This window comes from Monodon monoceros, unplaced genomic scaffold (assembly GCF_005190385.1).
Source record: "Monodon monoceros isolate NGI ecotype Baffin Bay Population unplaced genomic scaffold, NGI_Narwhal_1 Super_Scaffold_12, whole genome shotgun sequence".
Taxonomy (NCBI): Eukaryota; Metazoa; Chordata; class Mammalia; order Artiodactyla; family Monodontidae; genus Monodon; species Monodon monoceros.
This window is the reverse complement of record NW_021703768.1, coordinates 78,509,513-78,535,838: the sequence shown is the minus strand read 5'-3', so window position 1 is coordinate 78,535,838 and position 26,326 is coordinate 78,509,513. Positions and strand designations below refer to the sequence as shown.

The following is a 26,326-nucleotide window of genomic DNA, read 5'->3' as shown; positions in this document are numbered from 1 at the left end:
CCATTGATTTTACATTTCTTCTTTGTCCCTTTTTTTTTTCATTTTTCCCTTTGTGGTTTGATGGTTTTCTTTTGTATTACATTTATGATCTCTTCTTTTTGTTTTTTGTGAATCTATTGTATGTTCTTGATTTGTGGCTATCCTGTTTTTCAAGTATGTTAACCCCATCCTATACCTACTTGCCTTAGACTGGTAGGCATATAGGTTCAAACACATTCTAGGAAATGAAAAAATATATACATTTTCTTACTCTCCTCCCCCACATTTTATGATTTTTGATGTCCTCTTTTACATCTTCATGTTCATCCTTTTGCTATTCATTGTGGTTATCATCACTTTCACAGACATTTCTTTAAAATCTGTGTACTGGCTTACTTAGGTGATTTGCTTTCCAAGCTTTCCCAATGGAGCTATAGGTTCTCCTCCCTTTCTGGTCTCACAGTAGATTTTCTTTGGCTCTTCCCCATTGCCAGTGAAATCTCTGGGGCTTTCCAGAGTACACAGCTGACAATTGTTTGCAGAGTGAAGATAGGTGATTGTGCGGCAGCAGGTGTAAATGAGTCTTTTAAAACATGAAGTTGTTGGGGGGATGGAGGAGGGATGGATTGGGAGTTTGGGATTAATAGATGCAAACTATTATATATAGAATGGATAAACAACAAGGTCCTACTGTATAGCACAGGAAACTATTTTTAATAGCCTGTGATAAGCCATAATGGAAAAGAATATGAAAAAGAATAACTGAATCACTTTGCTGTACAGCAGAAATTAACACAACATTGTAAATCAACTATACTTCAATAAAATAAAAAGACATGAAGTTGAGGCTGCTTACCTAAAACTGAGTGACATTATCAAAATTACTTAAATCAAGTTGGTTGATTAAAAATGTAGTTCAGGTTTAGGCTTCAGTGGAATTTAGGTCAACCTCAAACAATGTATGGGAAGCAAAGCCAAAAAAAAAATATCTCATTTTTCCCCTTGGACCCAAAGGACACTACTTTCCTTCAAGTGACTATTGAAATAGTACATTATAAAATTGAGACTGTGATTTGTTATGACTCTTAAAATTGCATGCAACTGATACCCAACTCAGTCAAACAATCTTAATCCGAAAGGGAAGATTTATTGGAAGGATGCTGGATGGCTCACAGAACTGAGGAAATAACAGCAGAAAGGAGGCCACTCCAGGCCAAAAGGGTGAAATCAGAAAATATGTATAACAAAGGAATCTCTTAAGTTGTGCCTCTCATTTCTTTTTTCCTCTTTGGTGTTAGTTAGTTTCATTTCCTTAGGCATTGCTCCACAGTGGGAATTTGACCATTAACATTAATTCTTACAGTACTGAAACCACAAAGAAAAAGAAAAAAAGAGGATTCCCTGTCAGCTTCAGCCAGAATAATCCTGGGCAAGGCCTCTGATTGCCCTGGCTTTTGTCACGTGCCAGTCCTTGGACCAATCACTGTACCACAGAGAATGTGGATGCTCTGTTCATCCCAGACTGAGATTGAGCCATGTGCCTATGGATTTCCCAGAGGGAGGGGAAGAAAAAAAAGAGTCCCTAGAGACATTTCAAAGATACCACATCATAACCTGATGCTTGACAATATGCTTATGTCACAAAAGTATTCATCCCACTCTCAAGTGCCCCAAGCCTCTCGTAATCTAAATCTACCATTGATTTCCCAATTATTTTTGTCCATTAAAAACATTAAAAATTACCTGAGGTTTCCTCATAACTGTTTTATTTCTTTTTCATTTGTTCAGCCTCAGCACAGTTTAACATTTGTGGTAGATATTGTATCTGGTTCACTCAGTACGTTATCCAGTGTTCCTAGGTTCTGGATGTGCATTAGGCTCCGCCAAACAGAAGTGCTGGTAGGAGACTCGAATTTGGAACTGAGATAAGTGGGGAGAGAGGCAAAGCTTGAGTTATTCATTTGGCTGGGACAGATTGTAGCATCCCTGACATGGTTCTGGAGCCAGCAGCTGTGGTAGCCACTGCCCAGTTTAGCAGATGGCTTCTAGGTCATGGCAAGAGAAGCAGCTTCATTGGTGGCCAAGTTCTACATGGTGGCTTTGGAATTTGTTCCTGGAAGCTCCCTCTAGTATGGGTTTTTTAAGCCATCCCAACGATTATGTAATAGCATGCAGTAAATGCTTTTCTGGTTAAATAGCTTGAATGGATTTTGTTCTCTGTGACTGAATCCTGACTGATACATTTTTAGATTTAAAAATGTCACTGGTGTTTTCGGTAATTTTATTTTTCTTTTCCATCTTTATAATTACATGGATACAAAACGTGAAGTGAGGTTGGCATCATTTGTTGCTTTCAGTGAACAGGTCAATTGGAAGGGGATCACCATTCCTAACTGATATGTGGTTAGATTCCTAGGAACACATGTTATTATTCAATAAGCCTGTGCTGGAGAACTTCCAATTGCCCCTCCAGATCCACTCACCACCCTTCCCATCCCACCCTATGCCGTGGGCTTGACAAGTGGCAATGGGGCTCCCTTGCCCTCTGGCTTTGCGAATGAGGAGATCTGGTTTATGCTGGTCATCTGTCCCTCCATGCCCCTCCTCACCATTAGGTAAACATTCACTTTATATTTCAAAATTGTCCTTGTTGATATAGTCCTCCTGTCTGTGGACCATCTTTCTCCCTAGAGTTTGTACTCTAAAAACAGTTAACATTTATTAATTCCTCACCATACAGCTTCTTTTGAAAACTGAGGATTCAGAGATCAAAACCCACAAATAGAATGGCCTCTCTGTTCCTTTCCCTGCACTAAGTGCCTATACTTTGATCTCCAAACTTGAAATTTTCCTGTTCTTAATTGGTTTAGAAGAAGAGTCTGATGAAATAATCTAGACAGTTGTCAACGACCATAGCTGACTCCAGACTCTGTCCACCTCTCTTTCCTCCTCTATCTGCATCATTTTTAGTAGTTCCTTCTAGGTTCCAGAAGTCAAACATCTGTTGCTGCCTACTTTTGAGGGCTGGCCCTCAGGAGTTCACTAATCCTCCTACTTTTCTGGCTAAGGTATGGAGAATCCCCTTTGCCCTCAGTACAGCAGTGTAGAACCAAAAAAAAAAATTTTTTTTTTCTCTAAGAAAGCTTATACTTGCCTTTGAATTCTATGGTATATATCAGTCAAGATCTATAGAATCAGGACTTCCTTCGTGGTGCAGTGGTTAGGTATCTGCCTGCCAATGCAGGGGACACGGGTTCGAGCCCTGGTCTTGGAAGATTCCACATGCCACGGAGCAACTAAGCCCGTGTGCCACAACTACTGAGCCTGCGCTCTAGAGCCTGTGAGCCACAACTACTGAGCCCACGTGCTGCAACTACTGAAGCCCACGTGCCTAGAGCCCATGCTCCACAGCAAGAGAAGCCACTGCAATGAGAAGCCTGCGTGCTGCAAGGAAGAGTAGCCCCCGCTTACCACAACTAGAGAAAGCCTGCATGCAGCAACGAAGACCCAACGCAGCCAAAAATAAATGAATAAATAAACTTTTTTAAAAGTTTAAAAAAGAAAAAAGATCTATAGAATTAGAATTTCTCATGGTGGAGGTAAGGAATCTTTCTTTGTAAGACAAGTTTCCTAAATTATTCTGGTGCATTCCTTTGCTTCTCTTTACTCACTGCATCAGTTAATAACTGCTGAAAGAAAGGTAGGAAGAAGGAAAAAGAAAAGAAAGGAAGGAAAAAACTTCAGTAGTTTGGGTATTTTATTTACTAGTGCACTACAAAGGTTAAGTGAGTAATATAAAATTTTACTATATTATGATTTTGCACTTTTCATCCTTTAGATGGGGAATTGTTGGACTGCTAGGCTAATACAGACTCTATAAGAGTTTAGCAAGCTACCACCAGGACTGGGAAGCCAGAGAGGGCTTCCTCTGTAGCAAAACGATGCTACAAAAACAGAAGAGCCCAGAATTCTCAATAATTTAATTGGAGTTTTGTTTTGACATCTTTGGCTGATCCACCCACTCATTCCTGACCCTTCCACTCCTTGTAGTCTTTCTGGGTTGGGAGTTGGGCAATGGACATGAGGCAAAGATCCTCAGCCTTCTGCCCTGAGGTAGATTTGGTTGGCCCTTCTTCTGGAGCTGGTTCATCCTTTGGGTCTCTCTGGAATTTCTGGTATTGGGCTCAAATGACTCAGATCTGCAGTGCTTCTCTGAAGTTGCCCTGGCCTTCTTAGGGCTTGCCCTGGCTCCAGCCCTATGGACCTATCTTCCTTTGTCTCTCTCACAAAACTCTCTTTGACTTTGGGCTTTTACTGGGCCTATAATATATTCCCTAGCCTGTAAAAGCTCTTCCTACATTTAGTCATCTTCTTTATCAAATCCATTTATTGTTTAAATCAATTTATTGAGCTCTGGACTCTTTATTGGTCATAATCTCAGATGTCATCTTTCTCCTGAGTTTGGAATCAGTTCTTCTGGGAGTCAGAAGATGACTCATTTTCCATAAGTGAAAAATTTCAGCCAGCTATTAATTTCTCATTTCTTATTTGGGAGATATTCACATTTTCAGCCCAATGAAGAATCAAATCTTTCTAGTCTCTAGAGTCAAGGTCCTTCCTTAGTTTCTGACCAATTGTTCCCTCATCAATCACTTTCTTGATCTACATATCCTTCTTGCATCAAGGACATAGGCTATCACAACCTATGATTATAATAACAGAAATACCTTCAATGTACAGTAACATTAATGCGGTAGATAGATTCTTCCGTTCCCCCCTGTATGTGAGAGAGCATGAGAACTGTTTGCTAGCATGCTATGGTTCTTTAGAAAATACAGTTGACAAATGTACCTATGTTTTTAAACCTATTTTTATTATTCATTTTGGCATATGCAAAGAACATGCCCGCTCCTGGATAACTCTTTTTTTTTTTTTTTTTAGCATTAGCAACGTTTTTGTTTATTTATTTTCGAGGTTAATAACAATGTAGTTTATTATTATTTTAATTTTTCTTTTATATTGGAGTATAGCTGATTACCAATGTTGTGTTACTTTCAGATGTACAGCAAAATGATTCAGTTATACATATATATATTTTTTTTTAGTAATTTATTTATTTATTTTGGTTGTGTTGGGTCTTCGTTTCTGTGCAAGGGCTTTCTCTCGTTGTGGCAAGCGGGGGCCACTCTTCATCGCGGTGTGCGGGCCTCTGACTATCTCAGCCTCTCGTTGCGGAGCACAGGCTCCAGACGCGCAGGCTCAGTAGTTGTGGCTCACGGGCCTAGTTGCTCCGCAGCATGTGGGATCCTCCCAGACCAGGGCTCGAACCCGTGTCCCCTGCATTAGCAGGCAGATTCTCAACCGCTGCGCCACCAGGGAAGCCCCGACATATATATTTATTCTTTTTCAAATTCTTTTCCCATTTAGTTTATTACAGAATATTGAGCAGAATTCCCTGTGCTGTAAAGTAGGTCCTTGTTGGTTATCTATTTTAAACATAGTGTATACACGGCAATCTCAAACTCCCAATCTATCCCTTTCCCCTCTTTCCCCCGGTAACCATAAATTTGTTTTCTACGTCTGTGAGTTTGTTTCTGTTTTGTAAATAAGTTCATTTGTATCATTTTTTTTTTAGATTCCACATATGAGATAACATATGATATTTGTCCTTCTCTGTCTGACTTACTTCACTTAGTATGATAATCTCCAGGTCCATCCATATTGCTGCAAATGGCATCATTTCATTCTTTTTAATGGCTCAGTAATATTCCATTGTATGTATGTACCACATCTTCTTTATCCATTCATCTGTCAATGGACATTTAGGTTGCTTCCATGTCTTGGCTATTGTAAACAGTGCTGCAATAAACACTGGGGTACATGTATCCTTTTGAACCATTGTTATCTCTGGATATATGCTCAGGAGTGGGATAGCTAAATCATATGGTAGCTCTATTTTTAGTTTCTTAAGGAACCTCCATAGTGTTCTCCATAGTGTCTGTACCAATTTACATTCCCACCAACAGTGTAGAAGAACAGTTCCCTTTTCTCCACACCCTCTCCAGCATTTATTGTTTGTAGACTTTTTGATGATGGCCAATCTGACTGGTGTGAAGTGATACCTCATGGCAGTTTTGATTGATATTTCTCTAATAATTAGTGATGTTGAGCATCTTTTCACGTGCCTATTGGCCATCTGTGTCTTTTTTGGAGAGATGTCTATTTAGGTCTTCTGCCCATTTTTTTTTACTGTTTTTTTCTGGTTTTTTTTGATATTGAGCCATACGAGCTGTTTGTAAGTTTTAGAGATTGACCCCTTGTCAGTCGCATCATTTGCAAATACTTTCTCCCATTCTGTGGTTTGTGTTTTCGTTTTGTTTATGGTTCCCTTTGCTGTGCAAAAGCTTTTGAGTTTAATTAGGCCCAATTTGTTTATTTTTGCTTTTATTTCCATTACTCTAAGAGGTGAATTCAAAAAGATATTGCTGGGCTTCCCTGGTGGCGCAGTGGTTGAGAGTCCGCCTGCCGATGCAGGGGACACGGGTTCATGCCCCGGTCCGGGAAGATCCCACGTGACACGGAGCAGCTAGGCCCGTGAGCCATGGCTGCTGAGCCTGCATGTCCAGAGCCTGTGCTCTGCAACGGGAGAGGCCACAACAGTGAGAGGCCTGCGTACCACAAAAAAAAGATATTGCTGTGATTTATGTCAAAGAGTGTTCTGCCTATGTTTTCCTCTAGAGTTTTATAGTAACCAGCCTTACATTTAGGTCTTTGATCCATTTTGAGTTTATTTTCATGTATGGTGTTAAAGAATGTTCTAATTTCTTTTTCTTTTTCTTTTGCATGTAGCTGTGCAGTTTTCCCAGCACCACTTATTGAAGAGACTGTCTTTTCTCCATTGCATAGTCTTGCTGTCTTTGTCATAGATTAATGATCACAGGTGCATGGGCTTATCTCTAGGCTTTTTATCCTGTTCCACTGATCTATATTTCTGTTTTTGTGCTGTTTTTGATGACTGTAGCTTTCTAGTAGAGTCTGAAGTCAGGGAGCCTGATTCCTCCAGCTCTATTTTTCTTTCTCAAAATTGCTTTGGATATTCAGGGTTTTTTTGTGTCTCCATACAAATTTTAAGATTTTTTATTCTAGTTCTGTGAAAAATGCCATTGGTAATTTGATAGGGATTGCATTGAATTTATAGATTGCCTTGGGTAGTATGATCATTTGACAATATTGATTCTTCCAATCCAAGAACATGGTATACCTTTCCATCTGTTTGTGTCATCTTTGATTTCTTTCATCAGCATCTTATACTTTTCTGCATACAGGTCTTTTGCCTCCTTAGGTAGGTTTATTCCTAGGTATTTTATTCTTTTTTTATGCAGTGGTAAATGGGAGTGTTTCCTTAATTTCTCTTTATGATCTTTCATTGTTAATGTATAGAAATGCAACAGATTTCTGTGTATTAATTTTGTATCCTGCAACTTTACCAAATTCATTGATGAGCTCTAGTAGTTTTCTAGTAATGTCTTCAGGATTTTCTATGTATAGTGTCATGTCATCTGCAAGCAGTGATAGTTTTACTTCTTCTTTTCCAATTTGGATTCCCTTTATTTCTTTTTCTTCTCTGATTGCCATGGCTAGGACTTCCAAAACTAGGTCAAATAGAAGTGGCGAGAGTGAACATCCTTGCTTTGTTCCTGATCTTAGAGGAAATGCTTTTGGCTTTTCACTGTTGAATATGATGTTAGCTGTGGGTTTATCATATATGGCCTTTATTATGCTGAGTTAGGTTCCCTCTATGCCCACTTTCTGGAGAGTTTTTTTTTTTTTATCATAAATGGGTGTTGAATTTTGTCAAAAGCTTTTTCTGCATCTATTGAGAGGATCATAGAGTTTTTATTCTTCAATCTGTTGATGTGGTTTACCACACTGATTGATTTGCGGAGATTGCAAAATCCTTGCATCCCTGGAATAAATCCCGCTTGATTATGGTGTATGATCCTTTTCATGTATTGTTGGATTCGATTTGCTAGCATTTTGTTGAGGATTTTTGCATCTATGTTCCTCAGTAATATTGGCCTATAGTTTTCTCTTTTTTTGGTGGTATCTTTGTCTGGTTTTGGTATCAGGGTGATGGTGGCCTCATAGAATGAGTTTGGGAGTGTTCCTTCCTCTGTGATTTTTTGGAATAGTTTCAGAAGGATAGGTGTTAACTCTTCTCTAAATATTTGTTAGAATTCGCCTGTGAAGCCATCTGGTCCTGGACTTTTTTTTTTTTTTTTTAAATTAAGCATATTCTATTTTATTTGCCATATTTAGGTCACAATTTCCTTTTATACAATATATGTAGATTTTTCTTTTTTTTTTGAGCACCATTACAGACTCACGGATTTTCACAGATGCAACTCATTTCAATTAGCCATAATTATCTTTTTTTTTTTGAAAGTTCAAATTGAGGTAAGTTAACCAGGACTAACTTTAAGTTGGCTCCATTGTCCTTTCAACATTGCAGTGACTATTGAAAAACATCCTTGCTTTCCTTTTTTTTTTTAAATTTTATTTATTTATTTATTTTTGGCTGTGTTGGGTCTTCATTTCTGTGTGTGGGCTTTCTTTAGTTGCGGCGAGCATGGGCCTCTCACTGTCGCGGCCTCTCTTGTTGCGGAGCACAAGCTCCAGACACGCAGGCTCAGTAGTTGTGGCTCATGGGCCTAGTTGCTCCGCGGCATGTGGGATCTTCCCAGACCAGGGCTCGAACCCGTGTCCCCTGCATTGGCAGGCAGATTCTCAACCACTGCACTACCAGGGAAGCCCTGGTCCTGGACTTTCGTTTGTTGGGAGTTTTTAAATCACAGTTTCAATTTCAGTACTTGTGATCAGTATGTTCATATTTTCTAGTTCCTCCTGGTTCAGACTTGGGATATTGTACCTTTCTCAGAATTTGTCCATTTCTTCTAGGTTTTCCATTTTATTAGCATATAGTTGCTTGTAGTAGTCTCTTATGATCCTTCGTATTTCTGTGGTGTCCACTGTAAATTCTTCTTTTTCATTTCTAATTTTATTGCTTGAGCCCTCTCCTCTTTTGTTTTTCCTTGATGTGTCTGGCTAAAGGTTTATCAATTTTGTTTATCTTTTCAAAGAATCAGTTTTTAGTTTCATTGATCTTTTCTATGGTTTTCTTTGTCTCTATTTCATTTATTTCTGCTCTGACCTTTATGATTTCTTTCCTTCTACTAACTTTGGGTTTTGTTTGTTCTTCTTTCTCCAGGTGCTTTAGGTGTAAGGTTAGGTTGTTTATTTGATATTTTTCTTGTTTCCTGAGGTAAGATTGTATTGCTATAAACTTCCCTCTTAGAACTGCTTTTGCTGCTTTCCTTAGGTTTTGGATCATTGTGCTTTCATTTCCATTTGTCTCTAGGTACTTTTTGATTTGCTCTTGGATTTTTTCACTGATCCATTGATTGTTTAGTAACATATTGTTTAGCTTCCACGTGTTTGTGTTTTTTACAGTTTTTTTCTTGTAATTGATTTCTAATCTCATAGTGTGGTTGGAAAAGACGCTTGATATGATTTCAGTTTTCTTAAATTTACTGAGGCTCACTTTGTGGCCCAGCATGTGATCAATCCTGGAAAATGTTCCATGTGCACTTGAGAAGAATGTGTATTCTGCTGCTTTTGGTTGGAATGTGCAGTTGCTGTGGCAGAGGGAGCTATAAACAACATCAAACCTAAATACCAGGTTTCCTGAACCAAGATTTGCTTTAATGTCAGATTAACAATATCTGGTAAGCTCCAACATCTCAAATAACTTAACAGCAGGCATAGGTCTGGATTTTAAAGAAATTGACATGATTCATTTAGATGTATTTGTGGGATTGCTTTGAAACAACAGAGCCTTACTGATTGTGATATTTTACATTTTTAATGGAATTCATGGATTTCTCTTGTGTGTCATAGATAATTTTTATATAACTAAGTAATGATTTTCCAGTAGATAAATTGGCAACAAACAAAAACATATAATTCTCGGAAGAGGAAATAAAAAGTAAAAACATCTAATTAACATATGTTCAGTGTAGTGTTCAATCTCATAGTAATGAAAGAAATGCAAATTTTAAAAACATGCGTTATGGTGATTTACCTCCTAGTTGAAATGAGCAAAGGGAAAAGCCATAGGAATATAGAACGTGGGCTGAAGAGTAGTGAGGGGGACCTCCTGCTTACTGAGGAGGGACAGAAGAGGGGTGTGGTCCTTGGGTTCCATCAGGCTGTGAGAACCGGGGGCATGCTCAGGTTTCCCTCTGTGGCAGGAGTAGGTCAAATAGATGTCTGAGGAGGGGGGAAATGGGAAACAAGTCATCAGTCCTCAAGTCACCCAGAAAGTTCTTCAGGACCTAGCAGTCCTAGTAGTCTGACAGCAGTTTTGGTCACTCTCATTGTTCCTACAGAAGCTGGCATCCATCACTCCCTCTCTAGTGCTCTGTCATAGTGGCGACTCAGGACTCTTTCTGAAGCTTGACAAACTGGCTGAATCAAGAAAGGAATTCGTTGCTTCTCTTGACTGGAAGGTCCAAGGGTAGGGCTTACTCAGGACAGCTGGGGCTGACAGCCTCAATGGGGTTATTTTCTCTGTCTGTTTCTCTCTGTCAATTCTACTTTACTTTGAATTGGCTTCACTTTAGAGCAAGCTGTCTCCACATGGTGGGCCCTGCCTTGTAGGTCACTCACCATCTCAAATCCTTATAGAAAAATGGAACTAGAAGCCACCTACACAAGTGCACTCTGAGGGTCCAATGAGATAGAGTATATGTAAATGCTTTCAAACCACAATGTTTCAGAGGAATTTATTTGTTCTTATGGGGTCAGTGGCCTGCTTTGAAGTAGTGTTTCTTTTAACTTGGCATCTATGCCTTCTTCCTTGTTTCTGATGTTCAATAAAATGGTATAGATTTTGTTGAGTAGGCCTGGCTTGCAGTTTGGCATGTAGGAAAAAAAAGTATCATCCTCTTTATCAAGAATGAAGGACATTGCTATTCTTTTTTTTTTTTTTTTCTTTTTTAAGGTGGTGTTTAAAAAAATTAAGTTCTGGGGCCATAGGAGCCTGTGGAGGTGCCTCAGGGACCCACAGTGTGTGTGTGTGGGAGGTGTGGGAATGGGGTTGAGAGACAGCTGGCAGGGACTAAATGGGTGGGTTTGTCAGAACAGCCCTGGTTTGTCTGTTTTCTACATCATGATTCCGGGTAAGACTTTATATCGAGAAGGAGAGTGGTGACATAGTTAAAATGGCAGCAACTTTGGCAGCAAAAGAGAAGAAATGAGCCAAATGCAGACATTAATTGACAAAAGCTAATGAAGACAGAACTGATGCAATTACTTAAAGTAAAACTGAACACCACTTGATCAAAATCTGGAATCCAATCTGAAAAAAAAGAAATTGATTAGTAATAAGCCAAGGTTGTACCCATCACAATGGCGAAAGCCTGAGGTCGACTCCCTCCTCCTCCCACCTTCCATCTGAGACTAAGGACACTGAGAAGCTTTTGAAATGCATAGGCCCAACTGACCCTCTTACACTGTGTGGAGGACAGTATTAATGTTTACCATCCTCTCCCTGCATTTGCAGGAGACCCTGTAGCTAGTTCTGGGCAATGAAATGTGAGTGGAAGGGATGCGTATTATTCAGCGCTGAGGTGGGAAAAGGCTGATGCATGATTCTCTGGGCTTCCTCTTCCTTGCCATGGTGATCAAGAAGGCCAAAAGCTTCAGATGGATGCACCTACAAGATGACGATCCTCTGTCACACTGAGCCCCGATGGGCTGTGCAGGGCAGAGGACCCTGCCTACAGACAATGGCTGTGTACCATGAGTGAGAAATAAAGCTTTGTGTCCTTAAACTACTGATGTCTTAGTTACAGCAGCGTAAGCGAATATCCACTGGGAGGAAATGTGGAGGCTCCAGGAAGGTTTTTCAGGGTGGGAAATTCCTAGAGGCTGCCTGGAAGAGAGCAAAGCTAGAAGTGCCAAGTGAAGTTGGGGGCTAGGTGAGGAGGGAGAGGAAGTAAATAACAGCTAGCTGAGGAAGCTGTGTGAGTTGGTGGAAAAAACATGCACTTTGGAGTCAAACTGACCCACCCAGGGCTCACATTTAGGTTTCACTTCTTATTTTCTCTTCGAGCAAGTTGAGAGCCTCTCTAACTTTTCTCATTTATGAAGCATAATACCTACATTACATGACTGCTGAAAAGATTAAATTATACATACATATACACACAAATGCACATGACTAGCATCTAGCACAGTATCTAACAGTTGGTAAGTAATCCATAAACCAAGATGCCCTTTCTTTCTGTCTGCTTCCCTCTAGTACCATTTCTAAGCTTGGTAGCTGCTAAGTTTTGATCTCACAGACTCTACAAGTGGGACTCCTTCAAGTTTAAAGTCCTCACTCCAAGGCCTGGATCCCACAGAACCCTGCTAGAGCTTTGAAACTACAGGGGAATACTGCCAAATCCTGTCTTTAATTGCTTTATTTGTAGTGCCCTTGGACTCTGAAGAGGGACTCTTGGCCATTGTAAATGAGTCTGAAGTCTGGGTGAGTCTGGCTCCCGTCTGTCTTCCCAGGTATCTGTAAAGGCATTCATTCCCCTCTTCCTGCCTTCTCACTTGTCACTTATAGCAGCCTCCAGCCTGTTTAGTGCCTTCACTTCCTTCCATCCTGACCATCAAGAAATATTGTAAAAGAAACTAAACTTATTAGAAACTGAAGGGAAAGCATCATATCCCAAAATATAAATATGAAAACAAAGAAATGCATGAGTTTACTGGACAGGAAGCTCTCATCTGAAAAAATTGGGATCACTCACTGACACCCAGAGGCCTTGGAGGCTATAGCTGTCCACTGACACCCCTGCAAACATGCAGAAATTTCAAACGCAGAAACTACCTGATCCCAAAGTTGGTTTCTTGTTGAATTTTAGTGAAAAAACTTCCCTTGGTTCCACTCTGGTTGGGCCTGGGGACAGGGTGTTAATTTTATGTTACAAAATATCCTTGACTGGAGAGAATGTGCAGAACAAAATATTATGTTTTTCAAAAGGAGGCATAAGACTGAGGGGGGAAAGCTGAGAAATACTGTTCTAGCGACTTGGAACCCCAGGTTCTCAAAGGCAAGGCAGCAGAGAAAGAAGTGAGAGGAGAAAGCCCGAGTATAGTGAGGAAAAATCCCAGAGGGGCCGTGGCAGCATTTCGTGAGTATGAATATTTCTGTTTTCTTGGCTTGTTGCCGCATTTACCCTGAACTGTTTAAAGATGGGCTTTCTGAGACATTTCATCCAGTCTTAATGTTTTAAGGGGAGCAAAGGTCATTTGATTTGAAAAAGCAGGGAGGGAGAGTTTTTAATGTGGGGAGCAGCAAACCCTTGGGGTCCAAGGGCCCCTTGGTATTGGTGGGGCAGTTCCGGGCCTCTGTTTCCCTTTCTTTCTCTTCGGTGTCTCCAGCCGAACCCCTCTACAGGTGAAAGCCCAGACGGTTCAGCATTTTGCAGAAACCAAGAACTGCTCTGGGTTCCTGTTTCATTCTGAGGCGGGCCCGAGGGCTCTCAGCCCATTTGCGGAGGTGAGATGATGGACACCCCTTGCGTCCAAGGGGCTTTGAGCTGGCTCAGGCTGGGATAGAGGGGAGCTCCGGTCCACCGAAGAGTCCTCTAAGAGCCCCGGCCCAGTTCTTAAGCCCCAAACCTTCGCTGCACCAAAGGCTAATCAATGAAAAACCAAACCAAACCAAAACTCCAGAGACACACGCAGGGGAAATGTTCTGCATTCCTAAAGGGGTGCTCCGTCCCGCCTGGGCCCCCAGCAGTGCAACCCTGCGGCTTCCCTTGCTGCCGCACTGTTTTGTGAACTCCTGTTTTGGGAACAGCGATGTCTGCTCGTCCCCACTTCCGGGCTTTCCCTTCCCCAGCTACCGCCTCGGCCTGGGGCGCCCCTGCGCCTGCCGAGGCTCGACCCCGCGCTTCTGCGTGCAGCTCCGGCTCCACTTTCACTTTCGGTCCCGGGGCGGCCAAGGCAGGCAGCAGCGGTGTGGTCCCCGAGCCCCAGGTACAGCACTACCGTCCCCAGTGCGCCCCGCGGGGAGGGGGCTGCGTGGTTGGGGAAGGGCGGGGCCCAGGCATGCCCCCTATGCTGGGGAGGCCTGGGGTCCAGGGCGCGGGGAGGAAGAGAACCAGGGGGCTGCGAAGTGGGGCTGGGGGGAGTCGTGGGGCTGGGGATCATGTCCGTGGGGAGGGCGGCGGGGTTGGCGCGGGCCCAGTCCTGCTCGCGTCCTTGTCCCTCTTTTCCACTGGGAGATGGACAAGGGCGCAGGGCTGGTGCGTCCGCTCCATGCGCTCCCTGGGCTGTGCCACTTCCCGGCCGGCAGGCGGGAGCCTCCTTCTGCGCTCCTCCCGGAGGCTGGGTTCCTGCCCGCCGCGTCCACCGGACTGCCGAGTAGGGCCAAGTGAACTGGTGGCTGGATTGTGGGGTTAGGCCGAGGAGGGCGCCTTGCAGATAATAGAGAAACGTACGTGGCTTTGGTTACTTGCAGGCGCGGGGGTGTTCTGGGAATAAGAGTTAAGTGTCCTCAAGATCAGTTCTCTCCCTTCTTCTCCTGTACTTGTTGCTAGTAGTTGTCTGTCCTCCCTTCTCTTTGGCTCAGCCTGGGTTTATCGAGTTAAAACACTACTGTTTGAGCAAATTAAAATTCCCTCTCTGGGTGTCTTACACGCCTGGTGGGCCTGCAAGTTAATTTCATGAGGAAGGAGAAGTGCAGACACTTCCTTACCTTTTTCATGGAGGTTCTTTGTGAGGCCAGGTTCAGAAAGAAATGCTCTGTTTTCTACTGAATCCCCAGAGTATTTGCTCTCAATTAGGGATGTGGTCGACAACTTAAAAAAAAAAAACCCAAAACTTAAAAAAATTGGCCAGGGTTGTCTCTTTTTCCATGGAGTTGGAATTGTACTGATATGTAGCACATTTTCAGGTGGGCCTAAATAGATAAATTCTAATATGTTAAAAAATTGAACTGATTAAACATTTTTATTATTTACCAGCAGTGACAAGCTGTTATCAATGCTTGTTAATTTCATTGTTCAGAGCATTTTGGAAGAAGGTCCATTACCTCTTGGTGATGGATTTCACATTCCATAGTGTCCCAATGAAGGGAAGTATGAGATAGCCCAGGACCAGTTGCCCCTGACTTCCTGTGTAAGTGGGAAAAGTCAGAATCACCAAAGGCAGTAAGGTTCCTAAAGTATCTTGAACTCTTTCTGGCTGTGAAGTAAAGTTAGGTACTCTGTTACTGCTGTACTTTTATCCACAACATTGTGAAAGAAGCTTTAGTAAGATCAGATGCCAAAGGAAGATACTTTTTAAAACTTTAAAGGAGTACAGTCAAGCACAGGAAATTCCTTTAAAACCCTTATCTCTGTGCCCTCAATCTGTGTATATTTAACTGCCTTCTTGATAAATCCCCCTGGATATCTCATAGACAGCACAAATTAAACATATTAAAAAATGAACCCTTCATTCCCTCTTCTCCCTTTTAAATCTCTTCCACTTCTGACCTTCTCCATTTCAATAAAGGGCACCTGTGACTACCCAGAAGTTCACTGTAGAAACCTGGCAGCCATCCTGATACATCCTGTACTTTCCCTCACTCCCTACTTCTAATCCATCCTAAATATAGATGTTGAATTCATCCATCTCTCTGTCTCCACCCCGCCCGCCCCAATTCTTTCTGTAGACACCATCCGAGTATGAACCACTCTCTTATTTTGTCTACACTACTTTCTAAGTGGTCTCTTGGCCTTCACTCTTACTTCTTTCCAGTCTTCCACTCTCCACACAGCAACAAGGGTGATTTTCTTTAGGTGTGAACTGGATCCTAGCTAGATCTCCTAGCTCAAATCCCTATGGTTTCTCATTGCCCTTAGGATAGGATCCAAAATCCTTAAGATGCCTAGAAGGTGTGTGGTGGTCTGGCCCCTGCCCACCTCTCCAGGCGCATCTTTCTGCCACATGCTGGGCTTCAGCTTCATTGACTTTATAAATAACTAGCACTCTCTACTGCCCCTGAGCTTGCAAGTATGTGTGCTGTTCCCTCTGTTTGCAAAACTCTCTCCCTCTTTCCTCAGCTGACGTGAATTTGTCCTTTAAATCTCAGCTAAACATCTCAGAGAGCCCCCAGTGTACATCAGTTCGCCCTGTTTCTCTCTTTCAGTATGTGTGTTGCTTTTTTCTTCATAGCTAATCATGGTTGGTAACTATCTATGTTTGTATTTGTGTAAACTTGTTAAAAGTCACCCCACCCCCACTATATGCTCTTTGAGGTCAGGGACCTGTGCTGTCTTGCACTGCCCTGCAAAACCCTCGCGCATAATACACCCTCAATACATATCTGTGGAATGAGTAATTGAACATATTTTCACAACAATCCTGTGAGAGAGGTGTTATCTCGTTTTACACACGAAGAAAATGGAACCAGGGTTCAACAACCTGCCCAAGGTCATAGTAGGTGTCAGAGCAAGAACTCAAAGCCAGATTTTCTTTTCTGACTGTAAACCTAATATATATATATATTGTTGATATAGCAATAATTATATATGTATGTATGCATTCCAACATTTATGCTGTCTATATCACGTGTTCCACTTTGGTTTCCTGGCCCTGCATCTTCTCTGAGACACAGCCATTATCTCTTTGGTTTCCTCCTCTCTTGGACCCAACACCGCAAGGCCTTTGCTATGAGGTGCCACTGCCAACCCCTTCAGCAGCCTGTGGGCCTTGCTGTCTGCTCAGAACCAGTTGGAATTTTTAGATCTCTTCTTGGGCTGTTGGAGAACCCTTGAGGACTCCCAGAGCCCTTGCATGCCTGAACCTGCCACCTTCCCTGTGCTCTCTGCCATCTTGGGGCGCAGGCCACACCCACTAAGCTGCTGTCATCAGGAGTTCCAAATGGAAGCATCACGCAAGGTCTTTTTACCTCTGGCCCCTCAACTTCAAGGGAGATCCATCATTCTGCCCTGGGATTCTGCCTGAGGAGGTAGGGGCAGGAACTCTTTACTATTTTGGTGTTTAAACTTTATTCTTCTCTTCCAGATCACTCCAATCCTCCATGGCTGGAAGCATCCTTTAGTTGGTTCCTAGACAACAACAACAACAAAACCGAAGAAACACAAAAACAGAAACCCCTGTTCTTCCCGTTCACATTTCTTTTCTGTCTCATTTGGGTGGTGCCTTTTGAGCTGGGATTAGGGTGTCTCCATTGTTGACTGTCTCTACGGTGCTTGCATCCCTTCTGTTTATTTAGCCTGCAGATCTACTCCGTGGGGAAGCGAGAGGTCAGTACTTGTAGCTGTGTGCTTCGGAAGGGAGCAGAATGGAGAGTGAAGGGTGGGGATAGCACATCAGTCATTCCCCTGAAGTAGTGTTCCCCACATAGAGATCAAGGGATAAGACCATGGCTTGGCAAGGATTATCTAGGAGGTTCCTCAATCTGGCTCTTCAATAGAATTTCGGGGAAGTTTAAAAACAATTATGATGCCCTGACCTAGGGATCCAGGCATCAGTCATTATTATTTTTTGTTTTGTTTTGGTTTGGTTTTTTTTGCAGTACGCGGGCCTCTCACTGTTGTGGCCTCTCCCATTGTGGAGCACAGGCTCTGGACGCGCAGGCTCAGCGGCCACAGCTCACGGGCCCAGCCGTTTCGCGGCATGTGGGATCCTCCCGGACCGGGGCACGAACCCGTGTCCCCCGCATTGGCAGGCGGACTCTCAACCACTGCGCCACCAGGGAAGCCCCAGTCATTATTTTAAGAGCTTCCTAGATGACATTAATATGCAGCCAAAGTTGAGAACCACTAACATAGAGGAAGAATCCAGTGTACCACCATCATTTCAATAACCTGAGCTCACCTGACAGAAGCCACTCCTGGCCAACTGCTATTAGAGAGGCAGCTTTGTCTAAGAGAGAGAAAAATGTATGCTTGGTTCTCTGGGCATGGATTGCCAACTCCCTTAAAATTCGCATTTCTTTTATGTCCCATGGCCTTAATGAAGTGCAAAATATGGTCTGCATCATGCCTCCTTGTGTGCTTTGAGTGTAACCTTAGAGTCACCCCCCTCCTTGCCTTGTGAATAATTATTCTCCAGCAAGTTCTCCTGGGGTTTGCTTCTGTCCACATGGATTGCCCGAACAGCCCTATCCTTTCTCCTTTTGTGCTGTAGCTACTGCTCTGGCTTGCTCCACCTGCAGTGCCTCTGATGCCCTCCCTTCACTTCCAAATCCGACCCGTCCTTCCAGACCACTCCCAATGCTGCTCTTGCATAAAGGCATCTCAGCATCACTCTGCAGCCAAAGTCACTCTCTCCCTTTGGAAATACCATTCCATTCTCCCTCAGCACTCTTTTCTTCTTCTTCCTTTTTTTTTTTTTTTTTTGGCCACACTATGCGGCATGTGGGATCTTAGTTCCCTGACCAGGGATCAAACCCATGCTCCCTGCAGTGGAAACGTGGAGTCTTAACCACTGGACTGCCAGGGAAGTCCCTATTATTATTTTTAAAGCACTCCACACTTTGTTGTGTTTTACTCTTTGTGTATGTATGTTTTCTGCCCTTCCAGATTTTGAAGTCCTTGATTATGGGATTTGTGTCTTGTATCTTCTTATATCCCACACGGTACTCAGCACACAGCCTTGTAGGTAGCAGGCATGCAACACTTATTTGTTGGATAGAGTGTAAGAGAGAAACCAGGGGATTGTCACCAACTATCATGAAAAGTCACTCTAAAGCCTTCCCTGGCTAAATAGATACTAAATCAGCTTTTGGCAGGACAGTTTGACAAAGATGCCAGTGTTATGAAGGCTTACTGTTACAAATACTTGCCTTTCCCCCCACACTTAGTCCTGAGCATGTATGTTTCCTTCCTATACTTCCTGTGTTTTAAGGACTCTCTGTGTTGTAAGCTTAGTGGGAAGCAAGGCCTGTCTCCCGCTGAGGAAGCTGCAAGCCCAGATTCTTGCTCTCTCCACCTCCCAGCCTGGTAGTGTGGACACCTCGCTTCTGCTGAAACAACAGAACGTTGCAGGGGCAGTGGAGACCTCACTCTACTGGTGGCCGCAGGGGTGTCTGAATCTAATCTCTAGGCAGTAGGGTGGCTTCTTCTAAGGTCCAGTGTGGGTAGGGGGTGGTCACCTGATCAGGTGTTTCTCTGATGTGGTTCTGGCCGCCCATTTTTGCCTGTTTTATGAGCCTGGTTTCCCAAATGACCTGGCAACCCTGTGACCCATTTAGTGAGCTACTCAGGATCCTCAGCCAGAGCTTGTTCTTACTTTCAACAGAGAACGCTGACTGATAAGAGTTAATTTAAACTTTGAAAGCCAAATGATGCTTTACAGTAGGTGTTAATGATTGTTGCTGACCATAAACTTCTTTCTTCTTATGAATCATTAACACAGGGAAGGTAATTTTACTTTCAGGAAAAGACCTAGTACTTTTGAAAGTTTGTATCTGTATCTGTTCATTCTGGATGGATACATTCTGAAATTATGCTGTCCTGATAATATTTTAGTGACTCTTTTTTTTTTCTTTTACACATTTGTGCCACTAGGCAGTTCAAGCAAGATGATACCTCTGTCTGTCAAACGGCCCCTTGTGACCATGTCCCTTCTGCTTTCATCACTGTTGATGCTCTTAACTGTGGCAACTCCATCCTGGTGTCAGAGCAGTGAAACAACATCTCCAAAGGCTAGTAACAGGGCACCATTTCCTTGGAATAAAATGCGACTTCCTGAGCACATCATCCCACTTCATTACAATCTCATGATTCATGCCAACCTCACCACTCTGACTTTCGGGGGAACCACGGAAATAGAAATCACAGCCAGCAAGCCCACCAGTACCATCATCCTGCATAGTCACCACCTGCAAATATCTAAGGCCGCCCTGAGGAAGGGAGCTGGTGAGAGGCAGTCTGAAGAGCCGCTGAGAGTCCTGGAATACCCGCCTCAGGAGCAAATCGCACTCCTGGCTCCTGAGCCCCTGGTGGTTGGGCTCCTGTACACCATTGTCATTGACTATGCTGGCAATCTTTCTGAGAGTTTCTATGGATTTTATAAAAGCACCTACAGAACCAAGGAAGGGGAAATGAGGTATTTTTTTGTCTCTCTCTCTCTTTTTTTTTTAAAAGTTCAAATGCTACCCACACGAAATTTATTACTTCAGGTGGATTGTCTTTTAAAATTCCCTTGATTGTTGAATTCTTTCTTTGGTTTTGTTTTGCATCTCTTTGTAGATTTAAAAATGGCTCATAGTGTTTTCCCTGTTTTGGTGGATCTCCTTTTTCATTCTGTTTTAACCAGTTTTCTTTCCTCCAGCTCTATCAGAGGGAATACCTATTTGTTTATTTAATTAGATTTCTGGCATATAATAAATATTTTAAATTCTCTTGGCCTATGTACTAGTTTCCAAGGGTTGCTTTAACAAAGTACATAAACTGGGTGGCATAAAACAATAGAAATTTTTTCTCTCACAGTTCTGGAGGCTGGAAGTCCAAAATCAAGGTGTCAGGAGGCCTATGCTCTAAGTCTCTGAGCCCCTCTTTGCCTCTTGCTAGCTTGTGGTGCCATCAGTCTTTGACATTCCTTGGTTTTGCAGCTACATCAGTCCAGTCTCTGCCTGCCTGTCACATGGCCATTCTCCAAATTTCCCTCTTCTTATAAGGACACCAATTCTGTTGGATTAGGGCCCAACCTGATGGCCTCATCTGAACTTGATTACATCTGTAAAGACCCTATTTCTATATAAAGTTACACAGATATTATATTTTTATATATTATAAAGTTACACAGGTAATAAGACTTCAATGTATCTTTTTAGGGGACACAATTCAACCCATACAGCCAATTAGAGGAAATATTAATATTTTTGTCTCAGTTAAAACTTTTTTAGTGATCCTCTCCTGCCTTGCTTTAGTTGTGTTTTTTTTTGTTTGTTTTTTGTTTTGTTTTTTTTTGCGGTACGCGGGCCTCTCACTGCTGTGGCCTCTCCCGTTGCGGAGCAAGGCTCCGGACACGCAGGCCCAGCGGCCATGGCCCACGGGCCCAGCCTCTCCGCGGCACGTGGGATCCTCCCGGACCGGGGCACAAACCCGCGTCCCCTGCATCGGCAGGTGGACTCCCAACCACTGCGCCACCAGGGAAGCCCTAGTTCTGTTTTTAATAAGATATTTTGGGAGATTTTATACTAAATTTTAAAATCAAATTTCATTTGTTAGTAGATTATACTAACTTTCGGATTTCATATTATTTTTTTGAGGTAAAAAAAGTCAGATACTACCAAAAAGAATTTTTTAGAAAGTAAAATGTACCCTCATTATAGCCTCTAGAGATAACTACTGCTTCTGTTTCAGGGGAATATCCTTTAGACTTTTTTCTGGATATGCATACACATTATTTTATGTAAATGGAGCCATGTTATATTTTCTGTTTCACGAGGGAGTTTTTTAATATGTTGAGGAGATGTATTTTACACGGATGACTATCCCTATACGTCATTTTAACGACTTTATTAAAATGTATGTTTGTGTGTTGGTTTATTTAACTAATCCCCGATGGATGGAAATTAGGTTGTTTCCAACTTTTTGGCATCAGCAATAATTTGACAAGCATCTTCGTACATCATTTCTTCAGAATAAATGCCTAGAAGTAAAATTGCTAAGTCAAAGGGTCAATAAACTTTTGATATCCCTTGCCATATTCCTCACTAATACTGTATATTGGTAATCCTTTTAAAGCCAAAACACCAATGGACTTTTCCCTTTAATTTATTACATCGATCATTAAGGAAGCTGTGCAGCTTCGGATGTGTTTATCGACTATTTGTAGGTTCTTCTTTTGTGAGTTGCTGATTTATGACCTCTGCCTGCTATTCTACTTGGTTGCTGGGTATAATTCTTACATATTTTTAAGAGCTCATTATCTGTTCAGGTTATTAACCTTTTGTCAAATACCTTTCAATCAATTTTCCCTGTTTTCTTTTGCTTGTCTTTTAGTTTATGATAGCTTTTGTCATATAAAAAATTTTTAATAGTGAGATTCATCAAGATTATGATAACTTTAGGAATTAAAAAATGATCACACACCTAACTGACAGTCCCTGGTGCTTCATGGTGTATTTTTATTTCCCTTGTCGTAATTTTAGGATACTTGCATCAACACAGTTTGAACCGACTGCGGCCAGAATGGCCTTTCCCTGCTTTGATGAACCTGCTTTCAAAGCGAGTTTTTCAATCAAGGTCAGAAGGGAACCAAGACACCTCGCCATCTCCAACATGCCACTGGTGAGTCTAAACTCCTGTGTGTCTACTCACAAGAAAAGTCCATTGATTCACTGTGATTTGTATTACCTCACTGATAGTTAACATTCAGGTTGCCTGTTCTGTTTGTTTTATTGCCTACAGATAGCTAACTTTTCTATTTCATTTCCAACCTATGCTTTTGGTTCAAGTAACAATTTATTTATAGTCAAAGAAAAATATTGTCCCTAAAAACATGCAAAATTTAGGTAAGAGTGACATTGCAGGTGCGGTGTTGATGGGAGGGAAACTTTATAGACAATTCAGGTCAGGTTAACTGAGAGTGCCCTTCACAAAGCACTTTCACTTTTATTTTCTCATATGCTCTTGATTTTAAAGGGAATGCTTTGTTGAATAAGGCCATGTTTCTATGATATAGTTATTATTTTTTTTTTTTGCGGTACACGGGCCTCTCACTGTTGTGGCCTCTCCCGTTGCGGAGCACAGGCTCCGGATGCGCAGGCTCAGCGGCCATGGCTCAGCGGCCATGGCTCACGGGCCCAGCCGCTCCGCGGCATGTGGGATCTTCCCGGACCGGGGCACGAACCCGCGTCCCCTGCATCGGCAGGCGGACTCCCAACCACTGCGCCACCAGGGAAGCCCGATATAGTTATTTTTTATAATTTCTGTATACTATATTACTAATAATATTAGCTATGCAATATGTAACTATGGCACAAAGTTGGTCAGATGGAAAAAGAAAAAACAGTAATATTTTAAGATTATTACAGTAGTAAAGGTAAGTAATGATAGCTAGCTCAGTTCCCAGTTTCAAAGCAGATGTGGACAGTTTCCCTCTGATTCTTATTTCTTTATTTATTTTTATGTTTTTTTTCTTTTCCATTATGGCTTATTACAGGATATTGAATATAGTTTCCTGTGCTATACAATAGGACCTTGCTGTTTATCTCTTCTATATATAATAGTTTGCATCTGCTAGTCCAAAACCCCTCTGATTTTTAAAAGTAGTGAGGAGAAGATGACCTCGCCAAATGAATAAAATTACTTAGTAAGTGCCGTTATCCTATGATTCTGGTAGCACTGGGAAAACATAAGCTGAGCTGTCATTCTACACCGGATGCATACCAACTCCAGAAGCACACACACCCTTTGTTCAGAGAAGCTCACTGTGGATGAGACTCAGGGTGGAATAGGCTTTGCCCAGAGTCCAGAAGGGTATCACGCCTCATCCCTGTGCTGACTCGGGAGGCATTAGCTTCACATGAAGGGACTCACAGAGCCACAAGCCAACCTCTAGTACAGTATTTCTCAACCTTTAGAACTCTATATTGCTCGCTGAATCCCTTAAGGATCCCTTAAAAGGGAGTCTGCCATTCCCTCCTAGAAGGCTGTATAAAAAGCAGACTTTTGTGAATCCTTACCAGCCAATAACTTTTGTCTCTCTCCCCACCACATTTGTATATAGAAAGATAAGAAACAGTTATGCCATTTTCCTAATATAAATTTGAGATAGAGAAAATCCTTTTTCAAATTATAGTTCCCTCCCCAAATATTATGGTATTGCTCCCTGGGATGGGAGTGAGTTCTCTAATTAGAGAATTACAGCTTAAGGAGAAAAAAGGAACAGGGGTGGTTTGGAAATGAGGGACAGACTGACCCACTAAACAAGATTGGTGGAGATTTTGTAGGCTTGCAGGGGGAAGGCAAGAGCCCCAAGGCTCCCCAAAGACGCTGAAGTCTAAATCCATGGATGTCCGGGACCCACTTGTTGAGGATCAGAAAATCTAATGTAATCTTGCTCTTGAACAAGAAAGCTCTTCCCCTGGCAGAAATTTAACAGGGTGGCCTGAACTCAAGACGCAGACTTGGGGTTGAGGGGAAGGACAGTGGGGTCTCAAAGGATCTTTTTGGAGGCTAGAAAAGCAGATACACCTTTGAAACACTGAAGTGTTTGGGGCAGGAGTTAATCACATCTAAATTTCTATTCTTGACATTGTGCTAATAATTAAAACAATGTCAAGAACAGAAATTATTGTTAGGGGTAGGTTGAAGGCATTTTATAAAGAAAGGTAATTTCGGGTCCTTCAAGAGTAAACCTAGGTTGACTATCAGAGTTGGGGTTTGAATGATCAAAGGGTGACCAGCAGGCACCATAGCTTGTGGCTGGTGGGTACTAAAAAGAAGGATGAGGTGGGGCTTCCATGGTGGTGCAGTGGTTAAGAATCCGCCTGCTAGTGCAGGGGACACGGGTTCAAGCCCTGGTCTGGGAAGATCCCACATGCTGCGGAGCAACTAAGCCTGTGCACCACAACTACTGAGCCTGTGCTCTAGAGCCCATGAGCCACAACTGCTGAAGCCCGCATGCCACAGCTACTGAAGCCTGCACACCTAGAGCCTGTGCTGTGCAACAAGAGAAGCCACCGCAATGAGAAGCCCGCGCACTGCAACAAAGAGTAGCCCCTGCTCGGCGCAACTAGAGAAAGTCCACGCACAGCAACAAAGACCCAATGCAGCCATAAATAAATAAATAAATAAATTTTTAAAAAAAAGAAGAAGGATAAGGGGGCAGAGAAATAGAGGTAGAAATAAGATTACAGGAAAAATGCATGTGTTAACATGGAATTTCTCAGATTAGTTCTGGATGGTCTTTTCTCCAGGGTCCTGCCCAGTGCTTTCTGTTGGCTGAGGCATTAGACTTTCTTCTCTGGAAGCCGACATCTTAGACTGTACCTTTATCACCCCAACCCTACCCTACACCCCAACGCTGCTCCCTGATTGCATTGAAAAACTGATTCCAGTGAAGCAAATCAGAGTTTGGAGGAGGCTTTGCAGGGTCAGGCCCAGGCATGGGTTACTTTCAACTGTTTAGGAAAGTAGAAGCTCTTTTTAGGTTGTCCTCGGTGACCCCTATTAGACACTGCATTTCCAGATCATTCTCATACCTTGTATTTAAGTGAGCTACATCTTGGCAAAGCCAGCAATCTCAGTTTTGCTTTGTCTCACCCATGTTATCAATCCTCATGTGCCAAATATGAGTGAGTTTGTGATCATCTGGATTATTTAAAAGAAATTAAGTGGTGATGGTTGTATAACTGTGAATATAATAAAAACTACTGAATTATATACTTTAAAATGGTGAACTTTATGGTGTGTGAATTATATCTCGATAAAGAAAGAAATGGAGTAGAATGGTTTGGCCTTAATGTCTAAATTATAATCAGATATCGGAAAGAGATATATATATATATTTTTTGCGGTACGCGGGCCTCTCACTGCTGTGGCCTCTCCCGTTGCGGAGCACAGGCTCCGGATGCGCAGGCCCAGTGGCCATGGCTCACGGGCCCAGCCGCTCCGCGGCATGTGGGATCTTCCCGGACCGGGGCACGAACCTGCGTCTCCTGCATCAGCAGGTGGACTCTCAACCACTGCGCCACCAGGGAAGCCCCGGAAAGAGATATTTTTAAATAATTATACAAATGTCATGTCATATACTTTCAGTATGTCTGAGAGTTAGGAAATTTCTCTTTATAAAATGTTTTCAATGTCTTGGGTAATTGTATTTGATGATTTCAGTTATTCTGATTTTAGGTTAAATCTGTGACTGTTGCTGAAGGACTCGTAGAAGACCATTTTGATGTGACCGTGAAGATGAGCACCTACCTGGTGGCATTCATTGTTTCAGATTTTAAGTCTGTCAGCAAGATGACCAAAAGTGGCATCAAGGTGAACCTGCGACTGTCACATAGGGTGACCAGCTTGTCCTGCCCTGCCTGGGACTGTCTTGGTTTTAAAACTGGAGGTCCTGCATCCTAGGAATCCCCTCAGTCTTGGGCAAACCAGTTGGTTGGTCATCCCGTTGTCTCAGATACTCGTATTTACAGTGGGGTTCTAATAGCAAAAACATGCGGCGAGGCCTGGGCTGGCCTGGGTCATGGTCCTGGCTCCACCACTAACTGACTTTCTGCTCCCTTTTGCCCTGCTCCCCTTGGAAGTTAGCT

The 26,326-nt window shown here is 42.5% G+C and overlaps 1 protein-coding gene across 5 annotated transcripts in view; it reads left to right on the top strand.

Annotated features, from left to right (window-relative positions):
* Positions 1-26,326, top strand: part of ERAP1 (endoplasmic reticulum aminopeptidase 1) — a 91,268-nt gene that overhangs the window by 44,464 nt on the left and 20,478 nt on the right. The window contains exons 1-5 of one of the 5 annotated variants that reach the window (XM_029217986.1): positions 13,943-14,076; positions 17,113-17,354; positions 19,623-20,163; positions 22,214-22,352; positions 25,917-26,051. In XM_029217986.1, the coding sequence (XP_029073819.1) occupies positions 19,637-20,163; positions 22,214-22,352; positions 25,917-26,051 (801 nt within the window). In that variant the 5' untranslated portion in view covers positions 13,943-14,076; positions 17,113-17,354; positions 19,623-19,636. The other 4 variants (XM_029217990.1, XM_029217989.1, XM_029217988.1 and 1 more) reach the window with 4 other exon arrangements.